The 11,414-nt window shown below is 53.8% G+C and overlaps 2 protein-coding genes across 7 annotated transcripts in view; one reads left to right on the plus strand and one right to left on the minus strand.

Annotated features, from left to right (window-relative positions):
* The window catches only part of CSTPP1 (centriolar satellite-associated tubulin polyglutamylase complex regulator 1), a 199,516-nt gene extending 192,478 nt beyond the window's left edge, over positions 1–7,038 (plus strand). For all 4 annotated transcript variants that reach the window (XM_077863113.1, XM_077863107.1, XM_077863112.1 and 1 more), the window contains one exon: positions 519–7,038. In XM_077863113.1, coding sequence (XP_077719239.1) covers positions 519–777 — 259 coding nt within the window. In that variant the 3' untranslated portion in view covers positions 778–7,038. The remainder of the gene's footprint in view (positions 1–518) is intronic.
* On the minus strand, positions 730–11,183 carry ARFGAP2 (ARF GTPase activating protein 2). Of its 3 annotated transcripts, XR_013359974.1 has the most exons (18): positions 11,024–11,183; positions 10,738–10,856; positions 10,167–10,239; positions 9,490–9,621; positions 9,322–9,402; positions 8,392–8,473; positions 8,030–8,086; positions 7,319–7,360; positions 6,896–6,948; positions 6,316–6,452; positions 6,083–6,214; positions 4,159–4,287; positions 3,946–4,080; positions 2,832–2,958; positions 2,599–2,692; positions 2,374–2,492; positions 1,802–1,941; positions 730–1,238 (listed from the first exon to the last, which is right to left on the minus strand). XR_013359974.1 is itself a non-coding variant. In XM_077863105.1 (17 exons), the coding sequence occupies exons 1-17, from the start codon at positions 11,093–11,095 to the stop codon at positions 1,921–1,923; spliced, it is 1,605 nt and encodes a 534-aa protein (XP_077719231.1). In that variant the 5' UTR covers positions 11,096–11,183; the 3' UTR covers positions 730–1,920. The 3 variants fall into 3 exon arrangements, 2 of the variants coding, with proteins under 2 accessions (XP_077719231.1, XP_077719232.1); XM_077863105.1 differs by having other exon boundaries at positions 730–1,941; XM_077863106.1 differs by lacking the exon at positions 7,319–7,360 and having other exon boundaries at positions 730–1,941.
* Positions 11,184–11,414: the final 231 nt, after the last annotated feature.

Consider the following 11,414-nt stretch of genomic DNA (forward strand, 5'->3'; position numbering starts at 1 on the left):
AGCTTGGAAATCCTGGGAGGCATCTGAATCCCCTCCAGCTGGTTTACGACACAGGTGATGGTCTGGGCTTGGGGTGGGATACAGAAATCTGGACTATGAACATTCCAGATGATTCCAGAGCTGGAAGGCCCAGGCCCACACTTTGTAAGTCAATAGCTTAGAGCCCCACGGCCCCCTTGCCCATCTTATCTAATGGTCCATCTCCCTGCCCAGTGGTTTACAACTGTACCCTGAGGACCTGGAGTGGCAGCTACATTCCAGGAGCCCCTACCAGGGGAAAAGATTACCAAGCTAAGGAGTCCTACACACACCTACATCCTTTCATCCTGGTTTTAAAAGGGTTCCGTGAAGGGTGTAGACTTCATTTGTCTTGAAAACTCCGAGAAACAAACCACAGTCGAGCCTGCGGCTGGGATGAGGTGCAGGGCTGCTAGGCTGCGTGCCTACCCATGGCCATAGGGCTCACGGGATGAGTTCAAGGGCCAACTAATACCAGCTCTTTCCTCCGCGTGCAACAGGGTGGTGAGGTCGAGGCTGCACCGGACCTCGCGGCAGCACAGGGCCGAGAAGCCAGGGGCCTTTGGCTTTCAGAGAAGAGACAAGCTGGAGGCCCCGGAGAGCATGCCCTCAGCTTCAGCACCAGACACCCTGCCCATATCGGTGGGAGCCCAGGGAGTGAGGCCAGGGACCTGCACTGGGCAGGGAGGCAGGATCCAGAAAGGACACCACTTCACTCAGACCAACAGTGGCCCAGGGCCCTGTCGAGGCTTTATTTGACACCACTCTGTTTCAATACAAACAGTCCAGAAAGAAAGTCACGTCCCTTTGGGGGAGGGGGCGAGGGAAGAAGGGTCCGTGTTGCTTGAGAGCCCAACCCCTACCCCACAGTGGGCAGCACAGCAGGGGTAAGATGGCACCGAGGAGGCCACAGCGCACGGCCAAGGGACAAGGCCTGCAGCCCAGTGGGTGCCTCAAGCACTCACTGGTGGTGCTGTCCAGGCCCAAGACCAGGATGATACAGAAGGAGAAAGTTGAGCCCCAAGAGCCTGTTTCTGTCCCTTATGTCCTCTGCTTCCTTGGCCAGCATTACGCTCACAGCATCCAGAGCAGGGCACAGGGCAGATGAGACCCACCATGGCCACCAAGCAAGGGAAGAAGGGACAGAGGGTCCTGTGCGCCACAATGGATGGTATGGAAGGACTCCGAGACACTCAGGAGAAGTATCCCTCAAGTGATCACTGTAAAAAGGGGTGGTGAGACAGGAGAAGATCACTCGGGCCTCCAGTCTGATCCCAAATGAAACCTTTAGGTAGCAGGTCAAGTTCCCAGCCCTTAGTAAGGCCCAGACGAAGGTCCTCCCTCCCCATCCCACCCCCACCCCGGGCGCCCACAAGAGCCTGCTGGAGCAGCAGTAGCAGCAAGTCCAGAGCCTCCCTCCCTCGGGGGCTGATCCACAGCAGAACTCTTTCTGGACCTGCCCACTGGTTCCAGAGGATGGGGGCCAAACCCCAGACAACCTGGAAGGATCCTAGAGCTAGCAGAAAGCCTTATACTTCTCACTTTCCCTACTTAGGGAAGGGCTGGACCCAGAATCGGCCCGCCTGAGGGAACTCCTCCCCTTGCTCCCAGTGTGGCAGGACAAGTGAGCAGCAGCTTGCGGGGCAGGACCAGAGGACAGTTATCAGCACGCAGGGGAGGGCGTGCGAGGGGAGGACAATAAAGGGCTCAGTGTACAGGCAGAGATCAAGGCTGGAACCGCCCATCCCCCTCACCCGAGATCCTCAAAGGCCACCCCACTCACACACAACACATATAAAGTAACAATTCCTCCCCAGCTTCCACAAGGCAAGCGCCCCTGGCCTTGGAATCATGGGGGTTTTGCTGCTGTTGCCACCATTCACTTGCACCGTGGCGCCTGGATCAGTAGGAACCATAGCGATCCTGGACGTGGGGGAAGAAAAAAACAAGTCCCAAGTCTCTCACCTGCAGCAGCATCCCCCACATGCCCCTGCAGGACTCTGGGGAGTCGGGCACCTATCTGAGCATGGCAGAGATTGTTTTATATTTTACTCCGATGCGGGAGAGGGGTTGTGGCGGGATCCCAAGGGGGGGTAGCCCTGCTTGATCCTGAGGCTGGGGAGGGGGAGGAGGAGCTAAGGTTACAGACAAGGCTGGAGAAATCAGTGCGGACACGGCATCATCTTAGGGAGTGGCCCAGCCCTGGTACCGAGCTCAAAAGCTGCCCCTCCAGGAAAAGAAAAAGCTCTCAGGCCCGGGTCCACCCAGCAGCAGTGTCCGGGTGTGGTGAAGGCCAAGCTCCAAGGACTCTATCACTTTCCCCTCCTGCCCCAGGCCAAGCAGCCCCAGCCTCACCTGCAAAGAATTCATCACACCATTGGCCAGCACAGCCATCTTCCCGGCCACAGACTTGACGCCCTGCTTAAACTGGGCAATGTCAGCTGTGGGGAGCACGTTGCCCAGGGATACACTACCTGTAAAAGCAAGGGAAAGGGTGGCTCAGAGCCCTGCGGCAAGCCCTGCCCAGGCCCCGCTCTGCTCAGGTTCCACCGGGTGTGCACCTTACCAATGGCACCCTACCTACTCCATGAGCCCCATCCACGTCCCCGAAGAGGTCAGACGAGCTGATGGCACTACTGCCCGAGAGCTGCTGCAGTCGAGACCTGGCTTCATGCTGCGGTGAAGAAAGGGAAAGGCCTGGGGATCTTTTGGCCCGGCCGAGATACCCTGGTGCTGAAGCCTAAAGCAATGGGAAGGAGGAAGCTCTTCCCCGACCTGCCGCCTCCAGGCTCAGGCTGGACGACGCTACTTACCTCAGCATCCACCTCCCGCCCAAAGAACATGTCCGATGAGATGGCTTTGGCTCCTGCAAATTTCTGACGTGCTTCACTGGACTCAAGGCCTGAGCTCCGGCTTTCCACTTCCCTTCTGTTTGTGACTCTGAGGGGTGGATGTGGGATACCTCTGATCCTTCTATCGCTATCAGAGCCTCGTATTACTAAACCCATCACTAACAGAAGCTGAGAAAAGTGCTAGTGGCCTTCTGGAGAGACTCACTATGGCCCCATCTGGCTGTGGCTCTGGGACTCCTCAACCCTCTCCCCTAGACAAGGCCCCTCTCTTCTCCACACCAAAGCCAAAGCACAAAAGAGCGTACACTGCCTCCACCAGGCAGCGTGGACACAGTCTAGAGGGCACCAGTCCTCTACCCTGAACCACAAGAGCTTCACCCAGGATGTTATGACATCTGGCTCCTTCTCCATCACTACTGCCAGTCTACTCCAAGTTACAATTGGCCTAACACTAGAGTGACCCTATGTCTCTGTTTGCCTGAGTTTATACCTATTCTCTTGGCATTCTAACTGGCAAAGGCATCCCAGTGTGGACATAACGGCATACGGTCGCTCCTACCGATTGCTGACATGCATACACCCTGGGCTGGCTGCTTTATAAGTTCTGTTACATTTAATCCTTCCAGCAACCATGTGAAGGGACTACTCATATCCCCGTTTTACAAATGATTTGCAAGTAATTCATCAGTCAAACATTACCCAGGTTAACATAAACTTAAATAACATAACATGGTGGCCAGAAACACACAATCCCTGGGTGGCCAGGACTGAAGCATGACTGGGCCCCTCTTGCCAGAGGAACTGATACTGAACAAAAGAAGCTACTAATAAGCCTTCTGTGATGATTAAGCACAGCTCAAACCAGAGTGTGATTCCTGCACGACCCAATCTGGTAGCTGCCAGCCACAGTGACTATATAAAATTATTAAAATTAAATAGTTCCTCAGCTGCACTAGCCACATCTGAAGAGCTCAGTAGGCACATACTTGGTGGCCACCACAGGACAGTGCAGGTATCCAGAATGTTCCCATCACAGAAAAATCCTACCAGACAGTGCTACCCTAGCCCACTCCACCTTTCTGAAATAGGCCGGATGCTTGAGATGGTCACTTCTGGCTCCTTCTCCTCCATCCTGTCCACACCCCAGGCGGCATCTGTATCCCAGCGGGAACTGAAACTTTCTCCCAAGGAGAAGGGGTTGTCCTTGTACCTAGTGAGACAGTAGAGTAGCTTAGAAGAACTGAATGAGGAACTGGTGGCCAAGTCTGCACCCCAACGACAGCCTTACTTTGGGGGTCCAGAGGCGAAAGTACCAACATCATCAAACAAGTCCAGTTGCGCACGGGAGGATTTTGCACTCACTGGGGTTTCCTGCTCAATCACCTGCATCTCCGACAGCACCGAGTGAGAGATAGAGCTGTGAAGACAAGTGGGGCCGGCCCGAGAGCAGGGGTGAGCAGCGGCATCACCACACAAGACAAGATGCCCAGCTGCTGGAAATGTGGGTTCTCTTCCACTGGGCGCCCCGTCCCCCCCCAGAACCTTCCCCTCATGCCGTACACACAGGGCAGGGCCAGACCCAGCAGGCAGCACCATGGGCCTGGCTGGGCCGGAGGACACCCTCAACTGTCCGCACATCAGCTTCGTTTTCTCAAAGTAGGGCTTCCCTGGCCAAGGACTGTTTGCTTGTCTGCTGGCATGTTAACAATGACGTGCGCCAAATGGTAGTGCGCTCTGTCCTTAAAAACAACTCAACAGACTATGAGCCACATCCTTCGCCAAGAGCGACAGGTTGAAAAGATGCAAAATGCCCCAGAACCAGGAAGAGTCTAATGGCATCAAAGGAAGAGGTCTTAAGTTTCCTAACCCCCAACTCAGCCTACCTTTGTCAAAGTACAGAGCCTGGCTGTCTGCACTAAGCCCTGGGGCTGCTGTCTGGTCTCCCAGGGAGAAGAGACAGAGCTGGGCAGGTGCTACTAACTCCTGAGGCCTCGACATCCTCCCGTGTCACGCTCCACAGAGGCATCTTAACAGTTAACACCGCTTCAATAAACTCATTACAAAATATCTACAGCGCTTAGCGGGCAGAAGCCCAAGGAGTAAATGTCTTACAATAGGGTTTTAGGAAGGGTAGGCTGGGTTTAAGTCAAAGATTCTATTGCACTGCAAAAAAGAACCAACCAGCTGAAAAAATTGTTCAGACCCTTTAACCCAGTAATTTCTGTGACTGAAACAGGGAAAGGGAGGAGACCTAGAGTCCTTTCCGGGATTAAGATTTTAGGTTTCCCTGATTAGCAGTGGGGAAATAAATAGCGTAACTTAAATCCAACTGGCACATGTTCTGAAAAGATGAAGCAGGACCAGCCAGCCGTGTCCTCTTTCAGAGAAGTAGAGTATAAAGACCCAAAATACTGAATTTGTAATCAATGATTCTACACTCAAAATCTAGTTGTGCCAATAACGAGATCTGTGGCCTTCAGGCAAGTTGCTGAATTGCTAAGTCCATTTTCTCACCTATAAAAAGGACACAGTAATACCCCCTGCCCAGGACTGCTGTATTTCAGCAGGTAAGGCCAGTGGTGGAGCTCACAAGCCCACCGCAGCCAGGATGGCTGGCCCTGGTGCTGTCCAATACTCCGATTTTTAAGAGATCGAAAGTCTAGTGTTACCGAAATCTCTAGGTATCAACTCTTAGTGTAGAGCAAACAAAATGGTTCAGAGAACTGGTTTGCAGTCCTTGTTTTGTTTTTAAAAAAACCACAGCAACACAAACCCAGTGGTCATGAAACAGGAAGGGCATTGTCAATGCCAAAGGGCATGGTCTAGGAGCATTTCTGCGTGTTAGCATGCCTGGCAGCATTGGCATTTAGTGAACTGGGGATGCTAAGATCTTTGCAATTCTCAGGGAGCTCTTAAAAAATAAACAGTTGTCCCACCGAAACGCTGTTAGCACCCCCATTAAGCAACACCACCATACCCTCTTGGGTTTATTGAAAAAGCACCCAATCCTGTGTTTGTTTCATTTAACAAACACGGTGAGCACACACCTACTCTGTGACCAGCACTACACTAGGCACTTCAAGACAATAAGCAAAGCCATCTATCTGTTCCGCCTCAAAGACTGAGCCTCAAAACCCAAACTGCTGGGAAGAATCTGCAGTGGCTCCCAGAACAGTGGCACTTCCCTGCCACACCCCAGAGCCAAGCCTCACCTGCGGGACACCAAGCCCATGCCCAACCTCTCTGCCTGTTCTCGCTTCTTCCCTTCTAGATTCTGGAGCTTCTTCTCCTCCTTCTTACGGTCAATCTGGAGCTCCTGGTAGGCAAGGCGCATAGAGGCAACCCTGGGAAGGAATAAATGTGTCAGAGGCCAGCATGCATCCTCACCTGTCCTCCCTGCCCACCCAACGCCACGTAAGCCAGGGTCCCATGGGCAAACGCTCACATGGACTCCTCAGCCTGCTTCTTGGCATCAGCCGCCTGCTGCTCACGGAGCTTCTCTGCCACCTGGGCCTGCCGCTCAATCTCACTGAAGCTCTGGCTGCTCACCTTCTGGGCCCCTAGGCCTTTCTTGGCACCCAGCTGAGAGGAGAATGATGGGATGGAGGCCTTGCCAACAACCACGAAGTCTTCTGTTCCCTCCCAAGCGTGGGTCCTCTAGCCACACCCACAAAGGAAGCATTTCTTCTTAAAGTTTAGGGTAAAAAATAGGAGCCCAGCCAGCATGGTCATGAGGGAGAACAGTGGTTCTGCTGGAGCTGGGCAGGAGGTGGCTCACACAATGCCAGCGGATGCCTCAGGCCTGAAAACAGCAGGTAATGCTGACTAGGCCCAGTATGCACTGGGCACCTGACGTGCACAATCACATGGACTCTTCCCAGGAGCCCCTTAACAACAGTCGTCTTAACAACCCTTTCACAGATAGGGTTTAGAGAAGTACCTTTGCCAAAGTCACACAGCCAGCAAGTGGCAGGTCAAGCTGACGCCAGCTCCTAACCACCACCATACTGCCTCTCTCCACCTACCCCTTTCTTAGCTGCTGCTGGCTTCTTCTTGCCAATGAGGGAGGTTCTCGGTTCTGTGTGAGAAAGAAGATGGGGCAAGAGTGAAAACAAAGGGAGGTCAGAGGCAGCAGCTCAGTCTGTACCATGCAACTTCTTGGCAAGAACTTCTACAAAAAACAGCTCCAGGCAGAGGAAGGCAAGGCTGCCACCCACCAGTTCCAACCAATGGCATCGGCATAGCCCAAGCCAAGGACAGACAGACAAAGTTAGGCAAGGCTCCTGACTCCCAGCTGACTGAGACAAGAACTAAACCCAAAGCACCAGAGACTGTCACAGTCCCTGAACCAACAAGAAGCAGGAGGCAGATGTTAAATATCAGCCTCAGCTCCTTCAGCAGGGAACTGGCATGCAAGGGGCTGGGTTCCCCGAGCAGCTGTTGGTTACCTCTGGCAGGAAGGGCCCCTTTAGGTGACAGATACATGGACTCTAGAGAGAAAAACTTGTGGCTAACAAGGGGCCCACCCCAGGGCCTCCTTATAGCTCCCAAGCCCAGAGACCAAAATCATTCTGAGAGGCCTCATTTTAGACTAAGCCATGCTAGCCTTCCCATGGGCTCAGTTTCATAATCATTCTGCTAGCTTCCTGCCCCAACCCCCAAGGGTCAACAGAACCACCGAGGCCAGCAAACAGACTGTTCTAACATTGAACCAAGACTTAAGAACACTAAGGAGAATTTAAAAACAACTGAAGGGCCACAGACAGGCTGAGAAAGGACAGTGTTGCCTTCAGCTGTGAGAGCTGCACCCTAATCTGATGAAATGGACCACAGAGGCCAATCTTGCCTCAGACTCCAGGGTTAGGTGTCCTGTCTCATACTGGCCTCCCCACACTTTGGCTAGATCCAGCTCCACATACAGAGGCAGACCTCAGGCCTCGTATACCAGCTACCAGGTTTATCAATTCAAAAGGGCTGGTTCTAAAGTCCTTGCAGTTGATGCTACAGCCACAAACCCAATCCCAGTCCCCACTCCAGAAAGGTCAGATGCTTCACTCCTGAGGTCTTAGTCCACATAACCAGGCAGCAGAAGATCTGAAAAGAGCCCTGGAGGCCCACCCTCTCCCAGTCACCCCCCACCTGTCAGGTGGCATACTGACCCAGAGAGGCTTTGGGTGAGGTGCCAAGCAGGTCCATGTTGGGGCTGTGCTCTGGCTCTGTGGATGCAATAGTGGAATTTGGATATAAGGTACAAAGCTTGCAGTGACTTCCCCTTAAGGGGAATGATAGGATAAGAGTAGGAAGGACTGGCTTTCTTCAGCTTGCTGATGCCACCAAAAGATAAAAGAAACGCCCACCACTTCCTCCAAGGGATTAAAATGAATCACAGCTCACCAAGAAATATAGGAACATATACACACACCCACTCACTCACTCCAATCCCCTTGGCCAGGTGTCCCCTTCCTAGACCAAGTCCTTTGCCAACACCAGGGCCCTTGGTTGAAATCTGGACTGAACTCACGTGCCAGACTACTGATCTCTGTAGAAGGGGTTAGCTGCTGGGTCTCTGCTGGGTCGGGGGCTTGTACTTTCCAGGCAGGGGGCTGAAAAAGAAGCCAGATCATAGAAGCTTTGATGAGCCACTCCTACGGGCAAGGAGCACCAAGAACCTATAGGTACCTAGTGGGTATGAGGCCTTCCTCCAAGCCCATGAGAAAAAAAACTGGAGGCTAGTGAGTAAAAGTATAGCTGCTATTACTGACTATGGAAAAAAGAAATAGGAAATTAGCAGCCACCTCCACCCCTCCACTATGTACTTATAGCCAGAGCTCATCCCCTTAATTTCATGACAACTACTATTGGGCACTTACCACCTGCCAAGCACAAGTCTAAAGGCTTTTCACGCATAAATACATTTAATGATCTTGACAACCCTACAAGGTAGATATAGCCTCTTTTAGCAACTCGGATTTTGACAGGTTAAGTGCCTTGGCCACCATCCTAGAAATGCTAAGAAGAGAAGCAAGAATTCAAATTAAGAGAGTCTGACTTTAGCACCCAGTGCCAGTCGACAGGAAACCTCCTCCTAGGGGTGGGCTGCTGGGGAGGGACTCCTTTCCTTGTCCCAACCACAGTACCTTTCTTATGGGGAAAGAATCCAGGAAAAGTTGTCTGGAGCTCCTGACACCTCTTGAGCTCTCAAGAAGCTTCTCCTCCTGCCTACTATCCCAGTTTATAGAAGTCCATTCCTAAGGAGGACCACACTGCACATCTACTCCGGGGAGGAGGAAACCTCTGGGCCTACTCAGCAGTGGGCTGTAGACGTTCCCTGTCCAAGGAGCCATACCAAGGTGAATGGACTCCATGCCACATGACCACAGAAGGCCTTGACCTTGGTAAATAAGCCACCTGCCAGCAACAATCATGTGAAGCGTTCCTTGCGGGCACTCACTTGAGTGTGTTCTGTGAAGAAATCAGAGTCCTTCTTCTCTGGGGAGTGACTGGGAGCACTACTCATATTGTCTATCCAAAGCTAGAAGGAAGAAGACACCTTTGAAACATGGGCCTCTGAATATCCCTACTCACCCCACTACCTCAGCCCCGGGGAACACACACTTACATCAGTGCCATGCCTGGCCAGGGCTGCACTCCCCAGCTGCCGGATCTTCTCCCGGTACATCTGGGCAGCTCGGCTATTATATTTGGTGTTGGCGTCACTGGCTGTACATCCATGTTGGCGGAAGAAAGCTGTCTGGAGAGCAAGGGAGGAGAGCATGCTACAGGTGACTCCCCAGAGCAAAAGAGGTACCCCCTTGTAAAAGCCCAGTTATTGTTTATATCTGACAATACACTCTACTGACACCAGCAGTTTTTCAGAGGTAAAGATCCTCAGAAATCCCTGCAAAAAAAATGGCCTCCCATCCTCTGAGATAACTGACTGAACCTCAGCTATCTCTCAATGCTGCCTGAGGACAGCCTGCCATCCACTATGCCCATCCTTCATCCAGGCTCACAAGATCTGGATGACTGTGGAGGCCCCAAATCCCTTGGCCTTTCCCGAAGAACATGCGTCTGGTTTAGTATGAATCCAAACCCACTTGAGAAGAATCAATTTCCAAGTTTAGAGAAAAGTGTACCGTGTTGCTATAGACCAAAAAAAAAAAAAAAAAAAAGAAAAGAAAAGAAAAAAACAAAACAAAACACCTCTGAAAACAGATACTAACAGGGCCTCCTAGGAAGACATTGCTAGAACCCAAGAAGAAGAATGGGGGTGGGGAGGATGGTAAGGAGCTTTACCGCATTGGCATTTCCGCCGACCTGCATACACCTCAGCTGGAACCAGTTCCAATTGGAATCCAACTCTGTGGACCTGTGTGCAAGGGCTGCGTGTCACCCACAGGCAGACACCAGGAAGACGCTTCCCTGGCAGACCCACACCTGTCATTTGGCCTCGGGCTGCAGTAGGTGCCCAGGAAACAGTAATCAGCCACCACCCTATTTCCTGCACTCTCCCTTGTCGAAAGAGTACTAATTATTGTCCAGATCGGAAAGGAAGTCGAATTCTCAAGCACTCAAGCTTGGCATTGCCTCTCCCCTTACCGACGGTCAGTCTCACTCCAGACATGTGCTCCATCAGCAACAAGGTCAATGCAGCTAACTTTTCCCCGCAACTAACAAGAGTGTTAAGTTTAACCAACAGGAAAAGAGGAAATGTTGCGCTAGACGCGGACGCAAGCCGCCTACACGGCAAGGGGCGCACACAGGCGGCTCCCTCCCTGGCCGGGAGTCCCGGCGAGGCGGCCGCTCTCCGTCGCTGAGCACACAGCCCCGGCCGGCCGGGTGGAAGCACAGCAGCCGCGGACCCCACCTGATGAAGCTGAGATGGACGCCCAGGGAGCGGTGCACGCCAGAGCAGTCAATGCACAAGAAGACACCGTACGTGATGCTGGCCCAACTCGGATTCTTGGCGCCACAGTCGAAGCAGGCCTGGGGGAGGAGGCGGTGGGCCAACGGTCAGGAGCCCCGAGTCGAGGCCGGGCGAAGCCACGCCAGGGAGACGGCCCCGCCCGCCCCTCTCCCTCCCTCAGGCCCCAGGGCCGACGGGGGGGTCCCTCTCCGCCGGCGCCGGACCCCCCGCGCCTCCGCCCGCGCACCTTGTTGGTCGGAATCCCGCGAAGCCGCTTGAAAAGCGTCTGGATTTCGGTCTTGCTCGGTTCCGCCGCCATTTTCTCTCCTTCCCAGACACCAGCGCGACCGACGGGTCCCGTCGCGGGCCAATCCGCCGCCGCGAAGGCGGGGCGCCGGGCCGGCGAGCCCCCGCCAGCCGGGGGCGGGGCTTGTCCGGGTCCGGACCAATGAGCGGTCGGGGCGGCCACCGCCCCCGCGTGTGCAGAGGGCGCGGGCCCCGCGCGGCGCCGGGCGGAGCGACGGCTCACCGGCCGGCCCGAGGCTCGCGGGCGCCCCCACGCCCGCAGGTGGCGAGGACTGCGAGGCTGCGGGGCTGCGGGCAGTTCCCGGTGGCCGAGGAATGATTAACCGTTCTAC

Source organism: Canis aureus, chromosome 21 (genome assembly GCF_053574225.1).
Source record: "Canis aureus isolate CA01 chromosome 21, VMU_Caureus_v.1.0, whole genome shotgun sequence".
Classification (NCBI taxonomy): Eukaryota; Metazoa; Chordata; class Mammalia; order Carnivora; family Canidae; genus Canis; species Canis aureus.

Excerpts from the sequence above, each read along its gene's own strand:
- ARFGAP2 (XM_077863105.1), bottom strand. The coding sequence starts at position 11,095 with ATGGCGGCGGAACCGAGCAAGACCGAAATCCAGACGCTTTTCAAGCGG. Across the intron at positions 10,857-11,023 it reads GCGGGATTCCGACCAACAAG|GCCTGCTTCGACTGTGGCGC; the intron begins GTGCGCGGGCGG and ends CTCCTCCCCCAG. Across the intron at positions 7,361-8,029 it reads CTCACCCAAAGCCTCTCTGG|AGTCCATGTATCTGTCACCT; the intron begins GTCAGTATGCCA and ends TTTTCTCTCTAG.